This window comes from Hypanus sabinus, chromosome 7, assembly GCF_030144855.1.
Source record: "Hypanus sabinus isolate sHypSab1 chromosome 7, sHypSab1.hap1, whole genome shotgun sequence".
Lineage (NCBI taxonomy): Eukaryota > Metazoa > Chordata > Chondrichthyes > Myliobatiformes > Dasyatidae > Hypanus > Hypanus sabinus.
In genome coordinates this window covers 179834376-179862014 of record NC_082712.1, presented here as the reverse complement: position 1 = coordinate 179862014, position 27639 = coordinate 179834376, and the positions used below count along the sequence as shown (strand labels likewise).

Genomic DNA, 27639 nt, shown 5'->3' with positions numbered 1-27639 from the left:
AGAATGTCTACGAGATGGTTTTTTAGAACAGCTTGTTGTTGAGTCTACTAGGGATCGGCTGTACTGGATTGGGTATTGTGTAATGAACCAGAGGTGATTAGAGAGATGGAAGTGAAGGAACCCTTAAGAAAAAGTGATCGTAACATGAGTGAGTTCACTGTGAAATTTGAAAAAGAGAAGCTGAAATCCGATGTGTTGGTATTTCAGTGGAGTAAGGGAAATTACAGTGGCATGAGAGAGCAACTGGCCAAGGTTGACTGGAAAGGGACACTAACGGGAAGGACGGCAGAGTTTATGAGTGAGTGGCTGGAGTTTATGTGAGAAGCGAGGAAGGTGCAAGACAGATACATTCCAAAAAAGAAGAAATTTTCAAATGGAAAAAGGATGCAACCGTGGCTGACAAGAGAAGTCAAAGCCAAAGTAAAAGCAAAGCAGAGGGCATACAAGAAAGCAAAACTTAGTAGGAAGACAGAGGATTGGGAAGTTTTTAAAAGCTTACGAAAGGAAACTAAGAAGATCATTAAAAGGGAAAAGGTGAACTATGAAAGGAAACTAGCAAATAATATTAAAGAGGATACAAAAGCTTTTTCAAGTATATAAAGAGTAAAAGACAGGTGAGAGTAGATATAGGACCGATAGAAAATGATGCTGGAGAAATTTTAATGGGAGATAAGGAGATGGCGGAGGAACTGAACGAGTATTTTGCATCAATCTTCACTGAGGAAGACTTCAGCAATGTACCGGACATTCAGGGGTGTCAGGGAAGAGAAATATGCACAGTCACAATTATGACTGAGAAAGTACTCAGGAAACTGAATAGTCTAAGGGTAGATAAATCTCCTGGATCAGATGGAACGCACCCTGGTGTTCTGAAGGAAGTAGCAATGGAGATTGCAGAGGCATTAGCAATGATCTTTCAAAAGTCGATAGATTCTGGCCTGGTTCTGGAGGATGGGAAGATTGCAAATGTCACTCTGCTATTTAAGAAGGGGGCAAGAAAGCAAAAAGGAAATTATAGACCTGTTAGCTTGACATCAGTGGTTGGGAAGTTGTTGGAGTCGACTGTCAAGGATGAGGTTCCGGAGTACCTGGAGGCATATGACAAGATAGGCGGAACTTAGCATGGTTTCCTTCAAGGAAAATCCTGCCCGACAAACCTATTGCAATTTTTTGAGGAAATTACAAGTAGACTAGACAAGGGAGATGCAGTGGATGTTGTGTATTTGGATTTTCAGAAGGCCTTTGACAAGGTGTCGCACATGAGGCTGCTAAACAAGATAAGAGCCCATGGAATTACGGGCAAGTTACATACGTGGACAGAGCGTTGGCTGATTGGCAGGAAACAGAGAGTGGGAATAAAGGGACCCATTCTGGTTGGCTGCCGGTTACCAGTGGTGTTTCACAGGGGTCTGTGTTGGGGCGGTTTCTTTTTACGTTGTATATCAATGATTTGGATTATGGAAAAGATGGCTTTGTGGCTAAGTTTGCTGATGATACAAAGATAGGTGGAGGGGCTGGTAGTGCTGAGGAAACAGAGAGTCTACAGGGAGATTTGGATAGATTAGGGGAATGGGCAAAGAAGTGGCAAATGAAATACAATGTCGGAAAGTGTACAGTCATGCACTTTGGTAGAAGAAATAAATGGGCAGACTATTATTTAAATGGGGAGAGAATTCAAAGTTCTGAGATGCAATGGGACTTGGGAATTCTCGTGCAGGATACCCTTAAGGTTAACCTCCAGGTTGAGTCGGTGGTGAAGAAGGCAAATACAATGTTGGTATTCATTTCTAGAGGAATAGAGTATAGGAGCAGGGATGTGATGTTGAGGCTCTATAAGGCACTGGTAAGACCACACTTGGAATACTGTGTGCAGTTTTGGGCTCCTTATTTTAAGAAAGGATGTGCTGACATTGGAGAGGGTTCACTAGAATGATTCTGGGAATGAGAGGGTTAACATATGAGGAACGTTTGACCGCTCTTGGACTGTACTCCGTGGAGTTTAGGAGAATGAGGGGGGACCTCAAAGAAACATTTCGAATGTTGAAAGGCATGGACAGAGTGGATGTGGCCAAGTTGTTTCCCATGGTGGGGGAGTCTAGTACGAGAGGACATGACTTGAGGATTGCAGGGCGCCCATTCAGAACAGAGATGCAAAAAATTTTTTTAGCCAGAGGGTGGTGAATCTATGGAATTTGTTGCCACGGGCGGCAGTGGAGGCCGGGTCATTGGGTGTATTTAAGGCAGAGATTGATAGGTATCTGAGTAGCCAGGGCATCAAAGGTTATGGTGAGAAGGCGGGGGAATGGGACTAAAGGGGAGATTGGATCAGCTCATGATGAAATGGCGGAGCAGACTCGATGGGCCGAATGGCTGACTTCTGCTTCTTTGTCTTATGGTTTATCAGCATCTGACTGACGGTTATCTTGATGATAGTCTAATGCCGCTCTCTGCCTGGGTATCTGTCTTCCTATTGCTACTGTCTGTGTATAATTACCGTCTGTTGTAGACTTGTGTGTCTGGTGGTAATTGGTCAGTTTCTCTGACTCCCCTTTCTCCCTGCTGACACCTGTCCCTCCAGCTTCTCCTCCTCAATCCCCCCAACTCTCCCCCCCATTCTGACACCCTCTCTTCAGAGAAAGCATCTTATCGGGATGCATCACCGCTTGGTACGGCAACTGCTCTGCCTGTGACTGCAAGAAACCACAGAGAGTGTGGACACAGCTCAGCACCTCACAGAAACCAGTCTCCCCTCCATGGACTCTGTCCACACATCTCACTGTCTCAGTAAAGCAGCCAGCGTTATTAAAGACACCAGACTTTCTCTCTTCTCACCCCTTCCACTGGGCAGAAGATACAAAAGTCTGAAAGCACATACCACCAGGCCAAGAACAGCCGATCCCACTGTTATCAGACTCTCGAATAGAGATAAGATGGACTTCTGACCTTAGTTTATCTCAATGTGATCTTACGCCTTATTGTTTACTTGCTCTGCATTTTCTTAGTTACACTTTATTCTGCATTCTGTTATTGTTTTGCCTTGTTCTGTGTAATGATCTGATCTGTATCTCAGTACATGGAGTTCCCCACCTCTGATTGTCCATGTCCAGGTGTGGGCAGCTGTTCCTGATCACAGCACCAAGCGCCGAACAGATGTTGTGTGGGATGAACTGCAGAGGTTCCGAAGTGGAGGGGACTGTACCACCACTCTTCGTCAACCAGATGGGCAGGTAAGGCAGGGCTGGGATGGGGAGCTGGAGATGCCCAGACCAAGTCGTTGACGTTGTACCAAGGAGCAGCAGGGGGGAGGGGGGAAGTTGCACCCCAACCTGAGCAGGGAGGGATCAATGGGAGCAGACAATGAGTGCAAGGTTGTTGTCGCGACAGCCCTCAATCAACTGATCTATCTCGCTCCTGTATGCCTCCTCACCACTAAGGTATTTGAGCTGTACCTAGCCACACAATCATGGGTGTAGAGAGAGTAGAGCAGTGGGCTAAGCACACATCCCTGAGGTGTGCCAGTGTTGTTTGTCAGTGAAGAGGAGATGTTATCTCTGATCTGCCCAAACTGTGGCCTCCTGGTAAAGAAGTTAAGGATCCAGTTGCAGATGGAGGTACAGAGGCCCAGATTTTGAAGCTTGTTGCTTAGAACTGAGGATATGATTGTATTGAAGCTGAGCTGTAATCAATAAACAGTAGACTGACGTAGGTACTACTATTGTCCAGATGATCCAAAGGCAAGTGGAGAGCCAATGAGATTGTAGACCAATTGTGGTGACAGAGTAATTATGACAGTTAGATTTTGGCCATGACCAACCTCATCCATGATTTTGACCATGACCAATCTCTTCCACGATTCTGACCATGACCAATCCCTTCCACGATTCTGACCATGGCCAGTCTCCTCCACGATTCTGACCTTGGCCAGTCTCCTCCACGATACTGACCATGACCAATCCCTTCCACGATTCTGACCATGGCCAGTCTCCTCCACGATTCTGACCTTGGCCAGTCTCCTCCACGATTCTAACCATGGCCAGTCTCTTCCACGATTCTGACCTTGGCCAGTCTCTTCCACGATTCTGACCATGACCAATCTCTTCCACGATTCTGACCTTGGCCAGTCTCCTCCACGATTCTGACCATGACCAATCCCTTCCACGATTCTGACCATGGCCAGTCTCTTCCACGATTCTGACCATGGACAGTCTCATCCACGATTCTGACCATGGCCAGTCTCTTCCACGATTCTGACCATGACCAATCCCTTCCACGATTCTGACCATGGCCAGTCTCTTCCACGCTTCTGACCATGGACAGTCTCATCCACGATTCTGACCTTGGCCAGTCTCCTCCACGATTCTGACCATGACCAATCCCTTCCACGATTCTGACCATGGCCAGTCTCCTCCACGATTCTGACCTTGGCCAGTCTCCTCCACGATTCTGACCTTGGCCAGTCTCTTCCACGATTCTGACCATGACCAATCTCTTCCACGATTCTGACCTTGGCCAGTCTCCTCCACGATTCTGACCATGACCAATCCCTTCCACGATTCTGACCATGGCCAGTCTCTTCCACGATTCTGACCATGGACAGTCTCATCCACGATTCTGACCATGGCCAGTCTCTTCCACGATTCTGACCATGACCAATCCCTTCCACGATTCTGACCATGGCCAGTCTCTTCCACGCTTCTGACCATGGACAGTCTCATCCACGATTCTGACCTTGGCCAGTCTCCTCCACGATTCTGACCATGACCAATCCCTTCCACGATTCTGACCATGGCCAGTCTCCTCCACAATTCTGACCTTGGCCAGTCTCCTCCACGATTCTAACCATGGCCAGTCTCTTCCACGATTCTGACCTTGGCCAGTCTCTTCCACGATTCTGACCATGACCAATCTCTTCCACGATTCTGACCTTGGCCAGTCTCCTCCACGATTCTGACCATGACCAATCCCTTCCACGATTCTGACCATGGCCAGTCTCTTCCACGATTCTGACCATGGACAGTCTCATCCACGATTCTGACCATGGCCAGTCTCTTCCACGATTCTGACCATGACCAATCCCTTCCACGATTCTGACCATGGCCAGTCTCTTCCACGCTTCTGACCATGGACAGTCTCATCCACGATTCTGACCTTGGCCAGTCTCCTCCACGATTCTGACCATGACCAATCCCTTCCACGATTCTGACCATGGCCAGTCTCTTCCACGATTCTGACCATGGCCAGTCTCTTCCACGATTCTGACCTTGGCCAGTCTCTTCCATGATTCTGACCATGGACAGTCTCTTCCACAATTCTGAACATGGACAGTCTCATCCACGATTCTGACCATGACCAGTCTCTTCCACGATTCTGACCATGGCCAATCTCTTCCACGATTCTGACCATGGCCAATCTCTACCATGATAAAGATCATGGAGATATTGATCACAATTTTGCCTCATTTACCATAGCATTGGAGAGGAATAGGAACAGACAAACATAGAAAACCTACAGCACAATACAGGCCCTTTGATCCACAAAGCTGTGCCGAATATGTCCTTACCTTAGAACTACCTAGGCTTACCTATAGCCCTTTATTTTACTAAGCTCCATGTATCCATCCAGGAGTCTCTTAAAAGACCCTATCGTATCCGCCTCCGCCACCGGCAGCCCATTCCATGCACTCACCAAACTTATCTGTGACATCTTCTCTGTACCTACTCCCAAGCACCTTAAACCTGTGCCCTCTTGTGGCAGCCATTTCAGCCCTGGGAAAAAGCCTCTGACTATCCACACAGTCAATGCCCCTCATTAAGAAATGCTTAAGAAAAGTTCAAAAAACTAGGTAATGATAAAGATCTAGAAAATTATAAGGCTAGCAGGAAGGAGTTTAAGAATGAAATTAGGAGAACAATAAGGGGCCATGAGAAGGCCTTGGTGAGCAGGATTATAGAAAACCCCAAGGCATTCTGCAAGTATGTGAAGAGCAAGAGGATAAAACATGAGAGAATAGGACCAATTAAGTGTGACAGTGGAAAAGTGTGTATGGAATTGGAGGAGATGGCAGAGGTACTTAATGAATACTTTGCTTCAGTATTCACCACAGAAAAGGATTTGGTGATTGTAGGGATGATTTATAGTGAATTCAAAAGCTTGAGTATATAGACATTAACAAAGCGGATGTGCTGGAGCTTTTGGAAAGCATCAAGTTGGATAAATCTCCGGGACCGAAGGAGATGTATCCCAGGCTACTGTGAGAATAGAGGGAGGAGATTGCTGAGTCTCTGGTGATGATTTTTGCATCATCAGTGGGGATGGGAGAGGTTCCAGAGGATTGCAGATGTTGTTCTTTTATTCAAGAAAGGGAGTAGAGATAGCCCAGGAAATTATAGACCAGTGAATGTTAATTCAGTGGTTGGTAAGTTGATGGAGAAGATCCTGAGAGGCAGGATCTATGAACATTTGGAGAGGCATAATGTGATTAGAAATAGTCAGCATGGCTTTGTCAAAGGCAGGTCGTGCCTTACGAGCCTGATTGAATTTTTTGAGGATGTGACTATACACGTTGATGAAGGTAGGGCAGTAAATGTTGTGTATATGGATTTCAACAAGGCATTTGATAAGGTACCCCATGTGAGGCTTGAGAAAGTAAGGAGGCATCGGATCCAAGGGAACATTGCTTTGTAGAACCAGAACTGGCTTTCCCACAGAAGGCAAAGAATGGTTGTAGATGGGTCATATTCTGCATGGAGGTCGGTGACCAGTGGTGTCCCTCAGGGATCTGTTCTGGGACCCTTACTCTTCGTTATTTTTATAACTGACCTGGATGAGGAAGTGGAAGGATGGGTTAGTAAGTTTGCTGATGACACAAAGGTTGGGGGTGTTGTGGAGAGTGTGGAGGGCTGTCAGAGGTTACAGCGAGACATTGATAGGATGCAAAACTGGGCTGAGAAGTAGCAAATGGAGTTCAACCCAGATAAGTGTGAAGTGCTTCATTTTGGTAGGTCAAATATGATGTTAGAATATAGTATTAATGGTAAGTTAGGAGCTGAGAGGTAATGCTACAGCTATATCAGACCCCACTTGGAGTTCTGTGCTCAGTTCTAGTCACCTCACTACAGGAAGGATGTGGAAACTATTGAAAAGGTGCAGAGCAGATTTACAAGCATGTTACCTGGATTGGGGAGCATGCCTTATGAGAATAGGTTGAGTGAACTTGGCCTTTTCTCCTTGGAGTGGTGGAGGATGAGAGGTGACCTGATAGACGTGTATAAGATGATGAGAAGCACTGATCGTGTGGATAGTCAGAGGCTTTTTCCCAGGGCTGAAATGGCTAACATGACAGAGCACAGTTTCAAGGTGCTTGGAAGTAGGTACGGAGGGGATGTCAGGGGTAAGTTTTTTACGCAGAGAGTGGTGAATGCACGGAATAGGCTTCCAGTGACGCTGGTGGAGGCGGATACGATAGGGTCTGTTAAGAGACTCCTGGACAGGTAGATGGAGCTAAGAAAAATAGAAGGCTATGGGTAGCCCTAGGTAATTTCTAAAGTAAGTACATGTTTGGCACAACATTGTGGGCCGAAGGGCCTGTATTGTACTGCAGGTTTTCTATGATTCTGGCCATGAGGAACCTCTTCCATGATTCTGGCCATGACCAAGCACTTCATCACAGGAGATAGTCCACAGAGGTGATATTGCTGGGTGATTTTAATTGAGGCAGCTCACCCTGCTCATTTCTCCTATGTCTCAAGAATAAAGATATAGGTTGGCCAACCTCTCACTCTAACTCAGGCCCTCTCATCCTGGTAACATCCTTGTACCATGAGTGACCTTGTTGATGTCTAAATAGATGACATCAGCTGCCCTATACTCATTTAACTCTTTGGTTACCTCTTCAGAAAACTCTAAAACTTTCAAACTTACAACCTCCCACACACAAAGCCATACTGTCTTTTGCTAATTACACTCTGTCTATTCCCAATGCCAGTAAATCCTGTCCCTCAGAATTCTCTCTTGTAACTTCCCTATTATTGATGCCTTTTTGTTGCTACCCTTCTTAAACAAATGAACAACATCAGTCACCTTCCAGTCTTTGAAACTTCACCTATGGCTAATGACGAAGCAAATATCTCCAGAAATTCCTCCACAATCCCTTCTCTAGCCTCCTACAAAGTTCAAGGATGCATGCAGTGAGGTCCTGCAGATTTATCTACCCCAGTGTGCTGTAAAATTGCAAATACCTCCTCCCTCATAATATGAATGTCCTCCAAAACATCTATACTTGTTACTCTTATCTGGTGAGCAATCATGATTTTCTCCAGAGTAAACACTGAGAATGTTTGTTAAAGTTCAAAATTCAAAATAAATTTACTATCAAAGCAGGTGGCCCTGCTGACCTCTAAGGGGGCATGCTGCCTCCCAAGCTACTCTTTTTATATAGTTATAGAACTTCGTAACCTATCTCATGCTCTCTCTTTGTTCTCTTGATTTCCTTCTTAAGAGTATTGCTAATAATTGTGTAGTCATCAATGGATTCACTCGTTCCCCATCTCCTAAACTTCTCCCACTTACTTTTCTTAACTACAACCTCAATATTTTTCATCAACCAGCATCCTTAAACTTCCCAGGTTCACCCTTCACCCTAACAGGAACACACTGCTACCCTGCTCCTGTACATCTGCTACTTATTTATTTAGAGAAACATCACTGAACACACCCTTCTGGTCCAATGAGCTGCACCACCCAGCAGCTCATCTATTTAACCCTAGCCTAATTGCAGGACAATTTACAATGACCAACTAACCTACTACCCAGTTCGTCTTTGGATTGTGGGAGGAAACCCACAGGAAAATGGGAAGGAATGTCCAAACTTTATTATGAATGGTGGCAGAGTAGAATTCTGAGTTGTAATAGTGTCAAATTAACCATATGCAACTGAGATGCCCCAAAGAGTGCTATCACACCTTTGAAAGCCTCCCACACCATTCATTCCTTTCCCTTTAAACAGGTTCTCCCAATAAATCTCTGATGGATCCTGTCTAGTCCCCACCCCCCAAATTAGCTCTGGTCCTGTTTAGGTCCCTAACCTGTGAACCTGTCCTATCTTTTCCATCATGATCTTAAATCTAACAGAATTATAGAATACTGGAGCTGAAGTCTCCCCTGACTGCCATTTCAGTTGCCATCCCTGCCTCACTCTGAAGAGCAACACCTGTAATGAACCCTCGAGTGTATAGACATCTGTGTTCTTCATGCTGGATGTTGGAGTCTTGGGATACCCAGAGCAAAGTTCATCCAGCTGCAGCTTCTTGAGAACCATGTTAGGGATCTGGAGCAGCAGCTGGACGACCTTCGGCTTATTAACGCAATAGAAAGGAACGACATTAGCCTGGAGGATGTGGAGTCGCTATGGGTAGAGCTGCATAACACTAAGGGGCCGAAAACGCTGGTGGGGGTTGTGTACAGGCCACCTAACAGTAGTAGTGAGGTTGGGGATGGCATTAAACAGGAAATTAGAAATGTGTGCAATAAAGGAAGTAGTTATAATGGGTGACTTCAATCTACATATAGATTGGGGGAACCAAATTGGTCAGGGTGCTGAGGAAGAGGATTTCTTGGAATGTATGCGGAATGGTTTTCTGAACCAACATGTTGAGGAACCAACTAGAGAGCAGGCCATTCTAGATTGGGTATTGAGCAATGAGGAAGGGTTAGTTAGCAATCTTGTCATACGAGACCCCTTGGGTAAGAGTGACCATAATATGGTGGAATTCTTCATTAAGATGAAGAGTGACGTAGTTAATTCAGAAACAAAGGTTCTGAACTTAAAGAAGGGTAACTTTGAAGGTATGAGACGTGAATTAGCTAAGATAGACTGGCAAATGATACTTAAAGGGTTGACGGTGGATATGCATTGGCAAGCATTTAAAGATCGCATGGATGAACTACAACAATTGTTCATCCCAGTTTGGCAAAAGAATAAACCAGGGAAGGTAATGCACCCGTGGCTGACAAGGGAAATTAGGGATAGTATCAAGTCCAAAGAAGAAACATATAAATTAGCAAAAAAGAGCAGCACACCTGAGGACTGGGAGAAATTCAGAGACCAGCAGAGGAGGACAAAGGGCTTAAATAGGAAAGGGAAAAAAGATTATGAGAGAAAGCTGGCAGGGAACATAGAAACTGACTGTAAAAGCTTTTATAGATACATGAAAAGAAAAAGATTGGTCAAGACAAATGTAGGCCTTTTACAGTCGGAAACAGGTGAATTGATCATAGGGAACAAAGACATGGCAGACCAATTGAATAACTACTTTGGTTCTGTCTTCACTAAGGAGGACATAAATAATCTTCCGGAAATAGTAAGGGACTGAGGGTCTAGTGAGATGGAGGAACTGAGGGAAATACATGTTAGTAGGGTGTTAGGTAAATTGAAGAGATTAAAGGCAGATAAATCCCCAGGGCCAGATGGTTTGCATCCCAGAGTGCTTAAGGAAGTAGCCCAAGAAATAGTGGATGCATTAGTGATAATTTTTCAAAACTCTAGATTCTGGATTAGTTCCTGAGGATTGGAGGGTGGCTAATATAACCCCACTTGTTAAAAAAGGAGGGAGAGAGAAACCGGGGAATTATAAACCGGTTAATCTGACATCAGTGGTGGGGAAAATGTTAGAGTCGGTTATCAAAGATGTGATAACAGCACATTTGGAAAGAGGTGAAATCATCGGACAAAGTCAGCATAGATTTGTGAAAGGAAAATCATGTCTGATGAATCTTATAGAATTTTTTGAAGATGTAACTAGTAGAGTGGATAGGGTAGAAACAGTGGATGTGGTATATTTAGATTTTCAAAAGGTTTTTGACAAGGTCCCACACAGGAGATTAGTGTGCAAAGTTAAAGCACATGGTATTGGGGATATGGTATTGATGTGGATAGAGAATTGGTTGGCAGACAAGAAGCAAAGAGTGGGAGTAAACGGGACCTTTTCAGAATGGCAGGCAGTGACTAGTGGGGTACCGCAAGGCTCAGTGCTGGGACCCAGTTGTTTACAATATATATTAATGATTTAGACGAGGGAATTAAATGCAGCATCTCCAAGTTTGCGGATGGCACGAAGCTGGGCAGCAGTGTTAGCTGTGAGGAGGATGCTAAGAGGATGCAGGGTGACTTGGATAGGTTAGGTGAGTGGGCAAATTCATGACAGATGCAATTTAATGTGGATAAATGTGAGGTTATCCACTTTGGTTGTAAGAACAGGAAAACAGATTATTATCTGAATGGTGGCCGATTAGGAAAAGGGGAGATGCAACGAGACCTGGGTGTCATTGTACACCAGTCATTGAAAGTGGGCATGCAGGTACAGCAGGCGGTGAAAAAGGCAAATGGTATATTGGCATTCATAGCAAAAGGATTTGAGTACAGGAGCAGGGAGGTTCTACTGCAGTTGTACAAGGCCTTGGTGAGACCGCACCTAGAATATTGTGTGCAGTTTTGGTCCCCTAATCTGAGGAAAGACATTCTTGCCATAGAGGGAGTATAGAGAAGGTTCACCAGATTGATTCCTGGGATGGCAGGAGTTTCATATGAAGAAAGACGGGATCGACTAGGCTTATACTCACTGGAATTTAGAAGATTGAGGGGGGATCTTATTGAAATGTATAAAATGCTAAAGGGATTGGACAGGCCAGATGCAGGGAGATTGTTTCCAATGTTGGGGAAGTCCAGAACGAGGGGTCACAGTTTAAGGATAAAGGGGAAGCCTTTTAGGACCGAGATGAGGAAAAACTTCTTCACACAGAGAGTGGTGAATCTGTGGAATTCTCTGCCACAGGAAACAGTTGAGGCTGGTTCATTGGCTATATTCAAGAGGAAGTTAGATATGGCCCTTGTGGCTAAAGGGATCGGGGGTATGGAGAGAAAGCAGGTACAGGGTTCTGAGTTGGATGATCAGCCATGATCATACTGAATGGCGGTTCAGGCTCGAAGGGCCGAATGGCCTACTCCTGCACCTATTTTCTATGTTTCTATGTTTTATGGGAGAGTGAATAGATAGGGAGCAGTCACCCCTAAGATGCAGGAAGCAAATAGTTGGGTGACGTCAGGAAAAATGGAAATGTTAGTGCCGAGCACCCTGTAGACATTCCCTTCAATAGTAAGTATACTGGTGTGGATATGTGGTGGGGGATGACCTCCCAGGGGAATGCCACAGAGACTGGGTCACTGGCACTGAGCATGCGTCTGTGGTGCAGAAGGAAAGAGAGAGAAGAGGGGAGCGGTCGTGATAGGGGACTCAATAGTGAGGGGAACAGACAGGAGGTTCTGTGGATGTGAATGGGACACCAAAATGGTATGTTGCCTCCCTGGTGCCAGGGTCAGGGATGTCTTGGATTGTGTCCACAGCATTTTGGAGGGGGAGGGAGAAGCCAGATGTCTTGGTATATATTGGTCCAGTGACATAGGAAGGAAAAGCAAAGAGGTCCTGAAAAGAGAATATAGAGAATATAGGAAGCTAAGAAGCAGGACCTCCAGGGTTGTAATTTCTGGCTTGCTACCTGTGCCACGCAACAGAAACAGAATGATTTGGCAGATAAATGTGTGGCCGAGAAGCTGGTGCAGGGGGGAGGGCTTCAGATTCATGGATCATTGGGATCTTTTCTAGGGAAGGTATGATCTGTACAAAAGTGACGGGTTGCACCTGAACTGAAGGGAAACCAATATTTTCATAGGCAGGTATGTTAGAGCAATTGGGGAGGGTTTAAACTAATTTGGCATGGGGATGGGAACAGCATGCAGTCAGACTGTCGGAAAGGGCAGGCAGATAATAAGACATAATTGCAGCCAGCAGGGCATTAGGGATGCAGAATCAAAAAGGGCAGCAAATACAGTACTCAAAGTGTTATATCTCAATGCATGGAGTATAAGAATTAAGGTGGATGATCTTGTTACACTACAATAGATTGCCAGGTATGATGTTGTGGCCATCACTGAGTTGTGGCTGAAGGATGGTTGTAGTTGGGAGCTGGATGTCCAAGGTTACACATTGTATCGGAGGGATAGGAAGGCAGGCAGAGGGGATGGTGTAGCACTACTGGTAAAGAATGGCATCAAATCAGTAGAAAGATGTGACATAGGATTGGCAGATGAATCCTTGTGGGCTGAGATAAGAAACTGCAAGGGTAAAAGGACCCTGATGGCAGTTATATACAGTACTCCCAGCAGGGAGATGGACCACAGATTACAACGGAAATAGAAAAGGTGTGTCGAAAGGGCAATGTTATGATAATTGTGGGAGATTTCAACATGCAGGTTGATTGGGAAAATCTGGTTGGTAATGGATCTCAGGAGAGTGAGTTTGTTGAATGCCTGAGATGGCTTTTTAGATCAGTTTGTCATTGAGCCTACTAGGGGATCAGCTATACTGGATTGGGTGTTATGTAATGAACTGGAGGTGATCAGGGAGCTTAAAGTAACCAAACCCTATGACTGAGTTCAACTTGAAATTTGAGAGGGAGACAGTAAAGTCTGATGTAGCAGTATTTCAGTGGAGTAAGGGAAATTACCGTGGTATGAGAGAGGAGTTGGCCAAAGTATATTGGAAGGAGATGCTGGCAGGGATGACAGCAGAGCAGCAATGGTGTGAGTTTCTGGGAAAAATGAGGGTGCAAGATATATGTATTTCAAAAATGAAGAAATATTCAAATGATAAAATAGTATAACCTTGGCTGCCAAGAGAAGTCAAAGTCAATGTAAAAGCAAAAGAGGGCACACAACAAACAACAACTGGCGGGAAAACAAAGAATTGGGAAGCTTTTAAAAACCTACAGAGAGAAACTAGAAGATTCATTAGGAGGGAAAGGTTGAAATATGAAAGCAAGCCAGCAAAAAATATCAAAGTGGATAGTAAAAGCTTTTTCATGAATGTAAAAAATAAAAGAGAGATGAGGGTGGATATAGGGCTGCAAAAAAATGAGGCCAAAGAAATAATAATGGAGAACAAGGAGATGGCAGATGAACTAAATGAGTATTTTGCATTAGTCTTCATTGTGGGAGACACTAGGAGTGTGCCAGATGTTGAAGGATCTGAGGGAAGAGAAGTGAGTGTAGTTACTATTACAAGAGAGAAGGTGCTCAAAAGCTGAAAGACCTAAGGGTATGTAAGTCACCCGGACCAGATGAACTGCACCCTAGAGTTCTGAAAAAGGTAACGGTAGAGATTGTGGAGGCTTCACTAATCTTTGGACTCTGGCATGTTTCTTGAGGACTGGAAAATTGCAAATGTCACTCCACTCTTTAAGAAAGGAAGGAGGCCGCAGAAAGGAAATCATAGACCAGTTAGCCTGACCTCAGTGGTTGGGAAGATGTCGGAGTCAATTGTTAAGGATGAGGTTATGGAGTACTTGGCGACACAGGACAAGATAGGACAAAACCAGTATGGTTTCCTTAAGAGAAAGTCTTGCCTGACGAACCTGTTGGAATTCTTTGAGGAGATTACAATTTGGATAGTAGTAGGCAGCCGTCAATCCCAGGGGATCATGGGTTTGTGCCTCTGGTGGACTGTGTCCTCTCCAGGATGCAAGCCTGGGCGGGAAGATTTCTTTCTTTCTTTTTACAATATTTTTATTCAGAAGAAAAAAACAAGATTTACAGAGTGCAATAGATACATCTCAACATAACTTGTGTACATTCATATATTGTAATAAAATTGATCAAAATGTTATAGCATAACACATAAAGGTATACCACTCTGTAATCAAAAATTTAAAGATAAGTCATACATCATAAAAGAAATTTTTTATATAAAAAAAAGTCAACCCCCTACCAACTACCAAAGAAAAAAGCTGATGGATGACAATGGATAGTTAGAAAATAAAAACCATATTCACTTAAGAAGAGAAGATAAAAATATACATAAAAGTCTGTGCACTGTTAAACTTTATAAAGTAGAAAAGTAATTTAGGGAAGGTCCCCAAATATCATAAAAAGCTTTTTTCGAATTTAAGACTGAGCAGCGGATCTTTTCTAAATTTAAATACGACATAATATCACATAGCCATTGAAGATGTGTAGGAGGGGTAGACTCCTTCCATTTAAGCAAGATTGCTCTTCTTGCTAAAAGAGAGGTAAAAATTAAAACCTGTAGGTTAGGAGTATTTAAAGTTATATCTTCATTTGCAATAATACCAAACAAGGCAGTAAGGGGACTTGGGTCAAATTGGACCCTAAAAAGTTGTGAGAAGGTATGAAATACTTCCCGCCAAAACTTTTCAATTGTAGGGCAAAACGGGAAGATTTGAAGAATCAGTTGTTGCCCATGCAGTGGGCTCCCTCTCTCCACGTCACTGATGTAGTCCAAGGGAAGGGCAAGTGCCAATACATCTTGGCACCAGTTTAATCGCAGAGGTTGCTAGAGTGAAGTTGTAAACAACATCAGACTGCTGTAGAGACCCCAGTTCTGGATTTCTTCCTCAGAGTTTACTCCTGAAGCCTTTCCCGTGCATGAGTATGGCTGCAAGGCAGCAGAGGTTCAAATTTTCCTTCTAAGTGGGCTGCTGTCCAAGCTGCTACACCCCAACTGCCCAAAGCAACTGGTTTTGAGGTACCAGTGGTCCACCTTTGCCCTTTTTCTTGTCTGTAGAAACATTTCCGCTGAGTCTAGTAGCTCAGCCACATGTGAAGGCCAAGAGATGGACTTGGTTGTCAGAGGCTGTTAGAGTTGCAAGCCAATTGGAGCACTTTATAGATAGTGGGAGCTTTTCCCCACTATCACCCCCAGCTATGACAACCTTAGGAACCACAGGTAGGATAGAGAAAGGGGTTGCAGTGGATGTTGTATATTTGGATTTTCAGAAGGCCTTTGACAAGGTACCGCATGTGTTTGCTTACCAAGTTAAGAGCCCATGATATTACAGGAAAGTTACTGGCATGGTTAGAGCATTGGCTGATTGGCAGGAGACAGTGAGTGGGAATAAAAGGATCCTTGTCTGGTTGGCTGCCAGCGACTAATGGTGTTCCACAGGGGTTGGTTTTGGGACTACTTTTTATGCTGTATATCAATGATTTAGGTGATAGAATCAATGCCTTTGTTGCTAAGTTTGCAAATGGTACAAAAATTGGTGGAGGGACAGGTAGTGTCGAGGAAACAGGAAGGCTGCAGAAGGATTTAGACAGATTAGGAGAATGGGCAAGGAAGCGGCAAATGAAATACAATGTTGGAAAATTCATGGCCATGCACTTTGGTAATCGAAATAAACATGCTGACTATTTTCTAAATAGGGAGAAAATCCAACAACCTGAGATACAAAGGGACTCGGGAGTCCTTGTGCAGAACACCCGAAAGGTTAACTTGAGGTAGAGTCGGTGGGGAGGAAGGCAAATGCATTATTAGTATTCACTTCAAGATGTCTAGAATATAAGAGCAGAGATGTGATGCTGAAGCTTTATGAGATAATAGTGAGGCCTCACCTTGAGTACTGTGTACAGTTTTGGGCTCATCTCAGAAAAGATGCTGTGGCATTGGAGAGGGTCCAGAGGAGGTTCACAAGGATGATTCCAGGAATGAAAGGGTTATCATACGAGGAACATTTGATGGCTCTTAGTCTGTATTCATTGAAACCTTTCAAATATTCAAAGGCCTAGACTGAGTAGATGTGGAAAGGATGTTTCCCATGGTGGAGGAGTCTAGGACAAGAGGCATAGCCTTAGGATAAAGAGGCCTCTTTTTAAAACAAAGATGCGGAGAAAATTCTTTAGCCAGAGGGTGGTGAATTTGTGGAATTTGTTACCACAGGCAGCTGTGGAGGCCAGGTCATTGGGTGTATTTAAGGCAGAGCTTGATAGGTTCTTGATTGTACAAGGCATCAAAGGTTACGGGGAGAAGGCTGGGGAGTAGGGCTAAGGAGGAGAAACGGGATCAGCCATGATTGAATGGCAGAGGAGACTCGATGGGTCAAATGGCCTAATTCTGTTCTTCCATCTTATGGTCTATTAACTCAGGACACATTTCACAAATTCCAGTCTGTCCAGGCCCCTAACACTCTGAGTGGCCTGGTCAATGCTGGGGAAATTAATATCTCTCACCAATATAACCCTGTTATTCTTACAACTATGAGGGGAAGATTATCCCACACAAAGAGTGGTGGTTGTACGAAATGAGGAAGTGGTAGAAGTGAATATAGTTACAGCATTTGATAGACATTTGGATAGGTACATGGATAGGAAGGTTTAGAGGGATATGGACCTAATGCTGGCAGCTGGGAATGGCTTAGAGGGTAATATTGGTCAGCATGGATGTGTTGGGCCAATTGGCCTTTTTCTGTGCTGTATGACTTACTGATTGCAATGAAGAGAAGGTATGAGGGACTGAGGTCCAGGTGGCGTGAGCAGAGATGACAGAACCCTGCTGTTCTGGCATGGATCACAAATCTCAGGAGATGCTGAACATCTGAGCTTTACCTTGGTGTGTTTTGCTGGACAGGTGATTGCACAGTATATCCCATCACACCGACTCTTGGCTGCGGTGAACATCGGTGATGATTCGGAAGACTGGGTTTACTCTGCATGGGATACACAGCAGGCACCATCAGCCGCCTCCTCACAGAGATGGTATCTGAGGGAGGACGAGAGGGATTCAGGTCATGTGGACAACATCGCCCACCCCTCTGCGACTGGGTGTACAGAACACCAGGACTCACAGAACAGGTACAATGAGCAGGACGCTGGGGAAGCGTAACAGAGTGAGATCCCAAGGTGCAGCAGTTTTATCATCAAGAACTCAGTTACACTGACATACACTCAGTGGCCACTTTATTAGGTACACCAATACACCTGCTCATTAATAAAAGTAACCAATCATGGCAGCAACTCAATACATTAAAGTATGCAGACATGGTCGAGAGGTTCAGTTGTTCAGGCCAAACATCAGAATGGGGAAGAAATGTGAATAAAGTGAATGGTTGTTGATTCAAAACAGGGTGGTTTGTGTATTTCAGAAATTGCTGACCTCCTCGGATTTTCCTGCACAAGTTTCTAGAGTTTACAGAGAATGGACTGAAAACAAAAGGAAACATCCAGTGAGAAGCAGTTCTGTGGGTGAAAACGCCTTGTTAATGAGAGAGGTCAGAGGAGAATGAACAGACTGGTTCAAGCTGACAGGAAGGTGACAGTAACTCAAAATACACACAAAATGCTGGTGGAATGCAGCAGGCCAGGCAGCATCTATAGGAAGAAGCACTGTCGACGTTTCATGCTGAGACCCTTCGTCAGGACTAACTGAAAGAAAAGACAGTAAGAGATTTGAAAGTAGGAGGGGGAGGGGGAAATCCGAAATGATAGGAGAAGACCGGAGGGGGTGGTGTGAAGCTAAGAGCTGGAAAGATGATTGGCAAAAGGGATACAGAGCTGGAGAAGGGAAAGGATCATGGGACGGGAGGCCTCAGGAGAAAGAAAGGGGGAGGGAGATGGAGAACAGGCAGAGTGATGGGCAGAGAGAGAACAAAAAGGGGAAGGGAAAATAAATGAATCAGGGATGGGGTAAGAAGGGGAGGAGGGGCATTAACAGAAGTTAGATAAGTCGATGTACATGCCATCAGGTTGGAGGCTACCCAGCCAGAATATAAGGTGTTGTTCCTCCAACCTGACTGTGGCTTCATCTTGACAGTAGAGGAGGCCATGGATAGACATATCAGAATGGGAATGGGACGTGGAATTGAAATGTGTGGCCACTGGGAGATCCTGCTTTCTCTGGCAGACAGAGCGTAGGTGTTCAGCAAAACGGTCTCCCAGTCTGCGTCGGGTCTCACCAATATATAAAAGGCTACACCGGGAGCACCGGACCTGATTTATTTATTACCCCCTCCTTTCTTTTTCTCTCTCTGCCCATCACTCTTTGCCTGTTCTCCATCTCCCTCCCCCTTTCTTTCTCCTGAGGCCTCCCGTCCCATGATCCTTTCCCTTCTCCAGCTCTGTATCCCCTTTGCCAATCATCTTTCCAGCTCTCAGCTTCACCCCACCCCCTCCGGTCTTCTCCTATCATTTTGGATTTCCCCCTCCCCCTCCTACTTTCAAATCTCTTACTATCTTTCCTTTCAGTTAGTCCTGACGAAGGGTCTCGGCCCAAAATGTCGACAGTGCTTCTGCCTATAGGTGCTGCCCGACCTGCTGCGTTCCACCAGCATTTTGTGTGTGTTGCTTGAATTTCCAGCATCTGCTGATTTCCTTGTAGTAACTCAAAATAACCACACATTACCGCAGAGGTGAGCAGAAGAGTATCTATGAATGCACAACACATCAAACTTTGAAATGGATCTTCCAGTCAAGATGGTGCCTGCATACAACACTCAGTTGGTCAACATTTCTGGATAGATCATGAAACTATTTTTCACTTCTTTCATGTCTTTCACATTTGTTTCTCGTCTTGAATGTGATTCTGGAACTACTGGAGCTCGTGTTTTGCTGTTTGGAGATCGTTTGGGTACTTCAGTGCTCTACGGTCTCCAAGATTCCAGGAAGCAGAGTCAGCGTGAGTGAACCTCATGGTGAGAAGGCTGCAGGATGGGGTACAGGTAGATGTTTGGCTCCATTTCGCCGATTAAAACTCCCATTGTTCACCGATTGAAGAGACGATGGAGAGTGCAGAGGGTGATCGATTGCTCTGTACTGGAGAGGGAAGAGCCTGTCATTGCAGGCCCAGAGAGTATTGTCCAGATTTTTTCTGCATTTTGGATTTGGACTTCGGACTAAAGATCAATTTTTCAGACTTACAGTTTTTATATTTTATGTTTTATCGCCTGATCTTCTCATTTTCTTTTTGTGCGGAGCAGGGATTTGAGGGGGGAGGGGGGTTGATGTGCCTGATCCATTTTGTTCATATTTTTGTGAGGCAAGAGGGATTTGGGGTCAATGTGTCTGTTCTGTTTTTGTTAGTCTCTTTGTGTGGGAGGGGGGATTTGGGAGTCAAAGTGCCCGATCCATTTTGCTTGGTTTTTGTTCGTGAAGGTGGATTTGCCGGTTGATGTGCCTGTTCCATTTTTATTTTGTTTTTGTGGGGAGGGGGGATTTGGGGGTTGATAATCGTGCTGCCTTTCTTTTCTTTCTTGCTTTCACAGCTACCCGGAAAATTAAAGAATTTCAGAGTTGTATAAATGAGCCTTTGAACTTTACAATGGGCTACACTAGCAGATCATGAAGATGCACTCATTGCAGGAGGTAGCCAATAAACTAGCCATTGACTATAATCTGTACAACACAGAAACACCTTGTAGAGTTACCTAGTGTTCAAATCATAATCTAACAATAATCCCACTGCCCTGCTCTCTCATTCTAACCCTGTGTCAGTCCGCACACTAATCCCACTGTCCCACTCTCTCCCCACAGCCGTGTCAGTCCCCACACTAATTCCACTGTCCCACTCAAACCACTCAGGCTCCATCTTGGGTACCAGCCTACAAAGTACCCAGGACATCTTCAAGGAGCAGTGTCTCAGAAAGGCAGCGTTCATTATTAAGGTCCCTCAGCACCCAGGGCATGCCCTTTTCTCACTGTTACCCTCAGGTAGGAGGTACAGAAGCCTGAAGGCACACACTCAGTGACTCAGGAATAGCTTCTTCCCCTCTTCCATCCGATTGTTAAATGGACATTGAACCTGTGAACACTACCTCATTAAAAAAAATATTATTTCTGTTTTTTATGATTTTTAATCTATTCAATACATGTATACTGTAATTGATTCACTTATTTATTATTATTATTTTATTTTTTACATACTGCATTGAACTGCTGCTGCTAAGTTAACAAATTTCACAACGTATTACCAGTGACAATAAACCTGATTCTGATTCTGTTGGGGCGGGCTTTACCTGTGATGGACTGGCTGTATTCACTATTTCTGTAAAATTGATAAAATTGGCCAAAGTCAGCATAGTTTCTTTCAGAGAAAATATTGCTTGGGAAATCTGTTGGAATTCTTTGAGGAAATAACATGTGGGATAGACGAAAGAGAGTCAGTGGATGTTTAGTTGGATTTCGGAAGGCCTTTGACAAGGTGCCATTCCTGACAAACATCAGACATTCTGAAGATGCTGGAAATCCAAAGCAATAGACACAAAATGCTGGAGAAACTCAGCAGGTCAGGCAGCATTTGTAGAAATACAGTTGACATTTCGGGTCAAGTCTATTCATCAGGAAGGGAAAGGAAGGGGGAAAATGCTGGGATGAAAAGATGGGGGAGGGTCCCGTAACTCAGTAGCCATGTTCTACAACAGAGTTATGCAGAAGAACGTCTCTGAACTCGCATGTTGAACCTTGAAGTGGATGGGCTACAGCAGCAGAAGACCACGAACATACACTCAGTGGCCACTGAGGATATACTCTGGTTCCAGGACAGATCCTGTGATATGTAAACGCCAAGAAATTTAAAGTAACTGACCCTCTTCTCCACTTCTGATTTCCTGATGAGGACTGGATCATGGGCCTCCAGTTTCTTATTCCTGTAGTTGATAATCTGCTTTTTGATTTTGCTGAAGTCGAGTGAGAGGTTGTTGTGACACCACTCAGATTTACTCCCATTTGCCCACCCTTAGTCTCTATTCCTCTCGTGTCCTATCGTGTCCCTGAACAGGTTCTCTTCTCCATCCCAGGGACAGAAGTGTTTCTGCTTGGATCCGCTCTGTGGCTGAGCAACCTGAATCAAACGGCTCCAGCCTCTCGGAGCGGAGCTGCCTGTGGTCCCGAGCCTCAGTCGATTCTAATGTCAGGAGCTACGTCCCCTCCAGCCTCCGGTCGCTGCCTCCGGACTCCCTGCCAGGTGAGGCTGCTTCTCCTTAATCACAACTTGTTTCCCCACAGTGTGAGCACCCTGTCGCTCTGAGAACTGGCTGTGGCAAGCTCAGTCAGTTTGGATAGATCCCAGATACCCCAGTCCAGGGGTTCATGGTTGATCCCAGATTGACTGACTGGTGTCTCGGAGTTGGGGCAGAATGCAGTAAACGAATGGGGAGGGGGACTGGCAAGGCTGTTATGGGGTAATTAGGTTTGAGTGGAAGGCTGGGGGAAGGGCTGTGCAGCTTGCTATAACCACCCACCCCCTCAAACATCAGGGCAGAGTGCTGGATGAGGTAGGGAACTCCCTTGCACAGTATACAGGCTGTTCTGCATAAAACCCCTGACATGCCCCCTATACTTTCCCAATCACCTTCAGATGATGGCTTCTCATATTAGCTGTTGTGGCTGTCCACTCGATCTAAACCTCTAATCATCTTGTGCAGAGAATCTTGAACAGCACAGTACAGTACAGCCCCTTTGGCCCCTGGTATTGTGCCGACCTCCACCACTATCCATCTTTCTTCCTACAGAGCCTACAACCCATCATCCATGTGCCTATCCAAGAGTCTTATAAATGCCCAGCACCCCTGCAGCATGTTCCATGCACCCACCACTCTGTGCAAATTAAAAACTATCTCTGACATCTTCTATACGTTATTCATTGAGCTGCATCACCCAACAATTCCCGATTTAACTCTTACCTAATTGTGAGACAAAGTACAATGATCAATTAACCTACAAACCTGTACATCTGTGGACTGCGGGAGGAAACCAGAGCACTCTGAGGAAACCCACACAGTCTCAGGGAGAACGTAGAAACTCCTTACAGTCGGCAGTGGGAATTGAATCTGGGCTGCTAGTGAAGTGCTGTGTTAACTACTACGCTACTGTACCACCCCTTTATATGCTCCCTCATATTAGCCATTCTGCCCCGGGAGAAAGCTCTGCCTATCCACTTGATCTATGCCTCTTCTCCTCTGTAAAACTCTTTCATCTTCCTTCACTCCAAAGAGAAAATTCCTAGCTTGCTTATAGGTTGTGAAACAATCCCTGGACAAGCTGGAGGGATAGTGGGTGAAAGGAGTGATAGGTGAACAGGAGCTGCTGTTTGGGGACAAATGGCTTAATTTTGCTCCGATGTATTATGGTCTAAGGGGGTCACCAGGGAAAGAGTGGGTCCACTCAGACAATGAGGAAGCCAGACACTGGTTAATGTCCTTAGCTCACATCGGTATACCCCATGGATATGGGAGATGGTGAGATCAGGGAGGGGCTTGCTGGCATTCTTGGGTATATCATAATGAAGGAGATGGTGCTGGGTGAACTGAATAACATTAAGGTGGATAAATCCCCAGGGTCTGCTGGGATCAGATCATCCCGGGATACTGAGGGAGGCAAGCGAAGAGATTGATAGATGGCAGGAGGTGGAATCTGAAGGAACTCAGCATGTCGAGCAGGAGGGTGTGTGAAGGAATTGTTAATGTTTCTGTTGAAGGTTTGGACTCAAAGTGTACACAGTACAATTTTTAGATTTTTGATTAGTCGGGGCATGGAGATTTACGGGGTAACAGCAGGAGACCAGGGCTGAGAGGGAAATGGATCAGCCACGATGAAATGATGGAGCAGACTTGATGGGCCAAATGGCCTAATTATGCTCCGATATCTTATGGCCATCTCACAGGCTGAGTCACTAACCACTCCTAACTCAGCCTTACTTCTTCCAGCTCTAACCACACCGGCTTCACCCAGCCCACCGTCAGCGACCCCAACACCCCGACTGTCCACGGATGCAGAAAGACCAGAATCAGTGGTGAGGGCCAAACTCAGAGTGTAAGATAACAGTGTGGCACTGAGAGAGGGATGTACAGGTGTGTCAGTGTGGGTGTGTGTGTGTGTTGAGCTGCGTCTGTGTGACTGTGTGTGGATTGGTGTGTCCGTTGTGGACAGATGAGTGTGTGTACATGTGTGTCTGTGAGGGTGAGTGCAGACAGGTATGTCGGTGAGAATGTGTAGACAGATGTTTCTGTGTGACTGTGTTGACTGGTGTGTCTGTGGGTGTGTGTGTACAGGTTTTTATTGGCAGGTATATATGTCTGGGTGTGTGGACAACTGTATCCATGTGAGTGTGTGTGTACAGGTGTGTCCAACATGGACAGATGTGTTTGTGTGGGTGTGTGTAGACAGGTGTGTATGAGGGGGCGTGTGTGTACGAGTGAGCGTGGGTTCACAGATGTGCCTGTGTGCGTGTGTGGACAGGTGTGTCTGGGTGTGCATGGACAAGTGTGAGTGTGTGTACAGGTATATCCGTGAGGATGTTGTGATTGTGTGAGGACAGGTGTGTTCATTGTGGATGTGTGTGTGTATTTGGACAGCTGTGTGTGCAGGGGCACGATACCGGTCTGTGTGCCTGCACCATGTATTCACGTGTGTGCTGTTACATACAGGTCTGTGCGTTACATTTGGCAAGGATCCGATCACTGACAGGACGGATGACCGAGAGGAACGCTCGGCCAAGGTTTGGCCTGAGGTTTATGAGCCACCCACCCATCACCACCGACTTTCGCCACAGCAGGAGATGAAGGAGCCCATGAGCACTGAGGATTGGCGGGGGGGGGGGGAGTTCATTCAGCCCATCGATCTGCCCGCTCCTGCCATGAGGTTCACACCAGGGCGTTCCTCACTGTCTCCATGTTTCTCTCTAAGTGTGGCTGGTGAACTCCTGGATGTAGCACTGTGTGAAGGGCTTCACTGATCCAGCCGGGGTGCAGCTAAAACATAGAACACAGTACAGGCCCTTCAGCCCATGATGTTATGCCGACCTTTTAACCTACTCCAAGACCAATCTAATCTTTCCTTTTCACATAACCCTCCATTTTCCTATCATCCATGTGAGTATCTAAGAGTCTTTTAGAAGTCCCTAGTATATGTGCCTCAACCACCATTCCTGGCAGTGCGTCCCAACAATCTCTGTGTAAAAAGTTCACTTCTTACATCCCTCCTCTACTTTCCTCCAATCATTATACCCTCTGGTATTTGCCATTTCTGCCCAGGGAAAGGTCTCTGACTATTCTCTCAATCTATACTTCTTATCATCTGTACACCTCTATCAGGTCAGTTCTCATCCTCCAAAGAGAAAAGCCCTAGCTTGGTCAACCTTTCTTCTTAAGACATACTCTCCAATCTATGCAGCATCCTGGTAAATTCCCTCTGCACCCTTGCTAAAGCTTCCACACCCTTGCTATAATGAGATGGCTAGAATGGAAGTTCTCCCAGTTGTTCACATTCCCATGCCTCACATCTGATTGAGTTCTAGATAGGACTTCAGTCTCCTACTCCCTCCCCCAGCCTTACCTTTCCTAGGTCTAGGTTGGCCAGCTTGATTTGTTTGTTGGTCCACATTCACCCTCCCACTCTCTGCTCTTGCCCTTTCTCTGCATTTTCTGATAACTTCACCTCTGATGGTCCCTGATCGTTTTTCCCTCTGCACGGATGCTGCCTGGTCTTCTGAGTATGTTTAGACATTTATGTGATAAATAAATGAATCTGCATCAGCATATCTAAAGCATCTTGTGTCTATGAACAACTCTGGTCTCCTGCAGAGAGACAGCTCATAGATGAGAGTTCCCTGAACAAAAAAAGAAGTTTGGGCAGGGATCATCGGCTTGTTTTGTTACCACAGTGACAGGGTTAGGGTTAGTCACTCTCTTTTTACCTGTAATAACCTGTAAAAACTCTCAAAATTACTGAAGATGATTTGGAATTTGAGTTACCTGTTGTAAACCTTGTGGACAGGTTTGCTAGAGTTGCTGGTGAGGATTTAAACTAATTTCGATGGGAACCGGATTGATAGGGCTGAGGATGGGGCAGTTTGTATACAAGTAGATGCATTGTGTAGTGAGACTGTCAGGAAGGATTGACAGATGATAGGGCAAAATTGCAGTCAGTGGGATTAGTTGCAGTGTAAGAGGGGGCAAAATCACAATGGGTAATGAATACAGGACTGAAGGTGCTATATTTGAATGCAGGCAGTTATACGAAATAAAGTAGATGAACTTGTAATGTAGCAGTTACAGATTGGCATGTATGACATTGTGGACATCACTGAGACGTGGCTGAAAGAAGATCACAATTGGGAGCTTAATATCCAAGAAGTACATTACATTGAAAGGACAGGCAGATAGGCAGAGGTGGTGGGTGGCTCTGTTAATAAAGAAAATGAAATCATATCCTTACTAAAGGGTGACATGGGATCAAAAGATGTAGAATCCTTGTGGGTAGAATTAAGAAACTGCAAGGGTAAAGAGACCCTGATGGAGTATATACATGCTCCCGAGCAGTAGCCAGGATGAAGGATATAAATTTCAATAGGGAAATAGAAAAGGCATGTAATAAGGGGGATGTTACGATAGTCATGGGGGATTCAATATGCAGGAGGGTTGGGAAAATCAGGTTGGTGCTGATTTTGGATCCTGAAGGAGAGAATTTGTAGAACGCCTATGAGTTGGCTTTCTAGAGCAGCTTGTGGTTGAGCTCATGAGGGGAAAGACAATTCCAAATTGGGTCTTGTGCAATGAATTGGATTTGATTAAGGAGCTTAGAGTAAATAACCCTTGAGGTAGTGATCATAATATGATGGAATTCACCCTGCAGTTTGAGAGGGAAAAGATTAAATTGGATGCATCAGTATTTGAATAAAGGAAATTACAGTGGCATGAGAGAGGAGCTGGCCAAAGTTGATGGAAGGGACTCTAGCAGGGGTGATGTCAGAACAGTGATGCTGGAGTTTCCGGGGGCAATTTGGAATACACAGGATAAATACAGGAGAATGAGAAAATGTGTCTGACAAAGGAAATCAAAGACAGCACAAAAGCAAAAGAGGGTATATAATAGAGCAAAAATTAGTGGGAAGTTAGAAGATTGGGTTTTGAATGTGGTAGCTGAAAAGATTGTGATGGCACCTTTCAAGAATCAGTAGATGCTCAGAGAGTTCCAGATGGCTGGAGAATTGCAAATGTCCCTCCACCCTTCAATAAGGGAGGGACACAGAATAAGAAAAGAAATTATAGGCCTGGTAGCCTGACTTCAGTGATCGGGAAGACATTATTAAAGGTGAGGTTTTGGGCTACGTGGAGGCACCTCATAAAATTGGCTAAAGTCAGCATGGTTTCATACAACATAGAAAACCTACAGCACAATACAGGCCCTTCAGCCCACAAAGCTGTGCCGAACATTTCCTTACTTTAGAAATTACCTAGGATTACCCATAGCCCTCTATTTTTCTGAGCTCCATATACCTGTCCAGGAGTCTTTGAGGAGACCCTATCATATCCACCTCCACCACTGTTGCCAGCAGCCCATTCCACACACACACCACTCTGCAAGATCCCTCTGATCTTCCACACTGCCAAGAGTCTTAGCATTAATGCTATGTTCTCCATCATATTTGACCTACCAAAATGAACAACCTCACACTTATCTGAGTTGAACTCCATCTGCCACTTCTCAGCCCAGTTTTGTATCCCATCAATGTCCTGCTGTAACCTCTGACAGCCCTGCACACTATCCACAGCATCTCCAACTTTAGTGTCATCAGCAAACTTACTAACCCATCCCTCCACTTCCTCATCCAGGTCATTTATAAAAATCACAGAGTAGGGGTCCCAGAACAGACCACTGAGGTGCCACACTGGTCACCGGCCTCCATGCAGAATATGACCCATCTACAACCACTGTTTGCCTTCTGTGGGCAAGCCAGTTCTGAATCCACAAAGCAATGTCCCCTTGGATCCCATACCTCCTTACTTTATCAATAGCCTTACATGGGG

At 45.1% G+C, this 27639-nt stretch overlaps 1 protein-coding gene across 8 annotated transcripts in view; it reads left to right on the top strand.

The window, feature by feature from the left end:
* The window catches only part of LOC132397445 (lamin tail domain-containing protein 2-like), a 99833-nt gene extending 74465 nt beyond the window's left edge, over positions 1-25368 (top strand). For 7 of the 8 annotated variants that reach the window (XM_059976250.1, XM_059976246.1, XM_059976244.1 and 4 more), the window contains 5 exons: positions 3108-3227; positions 17472-17695; positions 21631-21797; positions 23539-23624; positions 24259-25368. In XM_059976250.1, coding sequence (XP_059832233.1) covers positions 3108-3227; positions 17472-17695; positions 21631-21797; positions 23539-23624; positions 24259-24393 — 732 coding nt within the window. In that variant the 3' untranslated portion in view covers positions 24394-25368. Of the gene's footprint in view, positions 1-3107; positions 3228-17471; positions 17696-17985; positions 18238-21630; positions 21798-23538; positions 23625-24258 lie in introns of those variants that run through there. The other variant, XM_059976252.1, reaches the window with a different exon arrangement.
* Positions 25369-27639: the final 2271 nt, after the last annotated feature.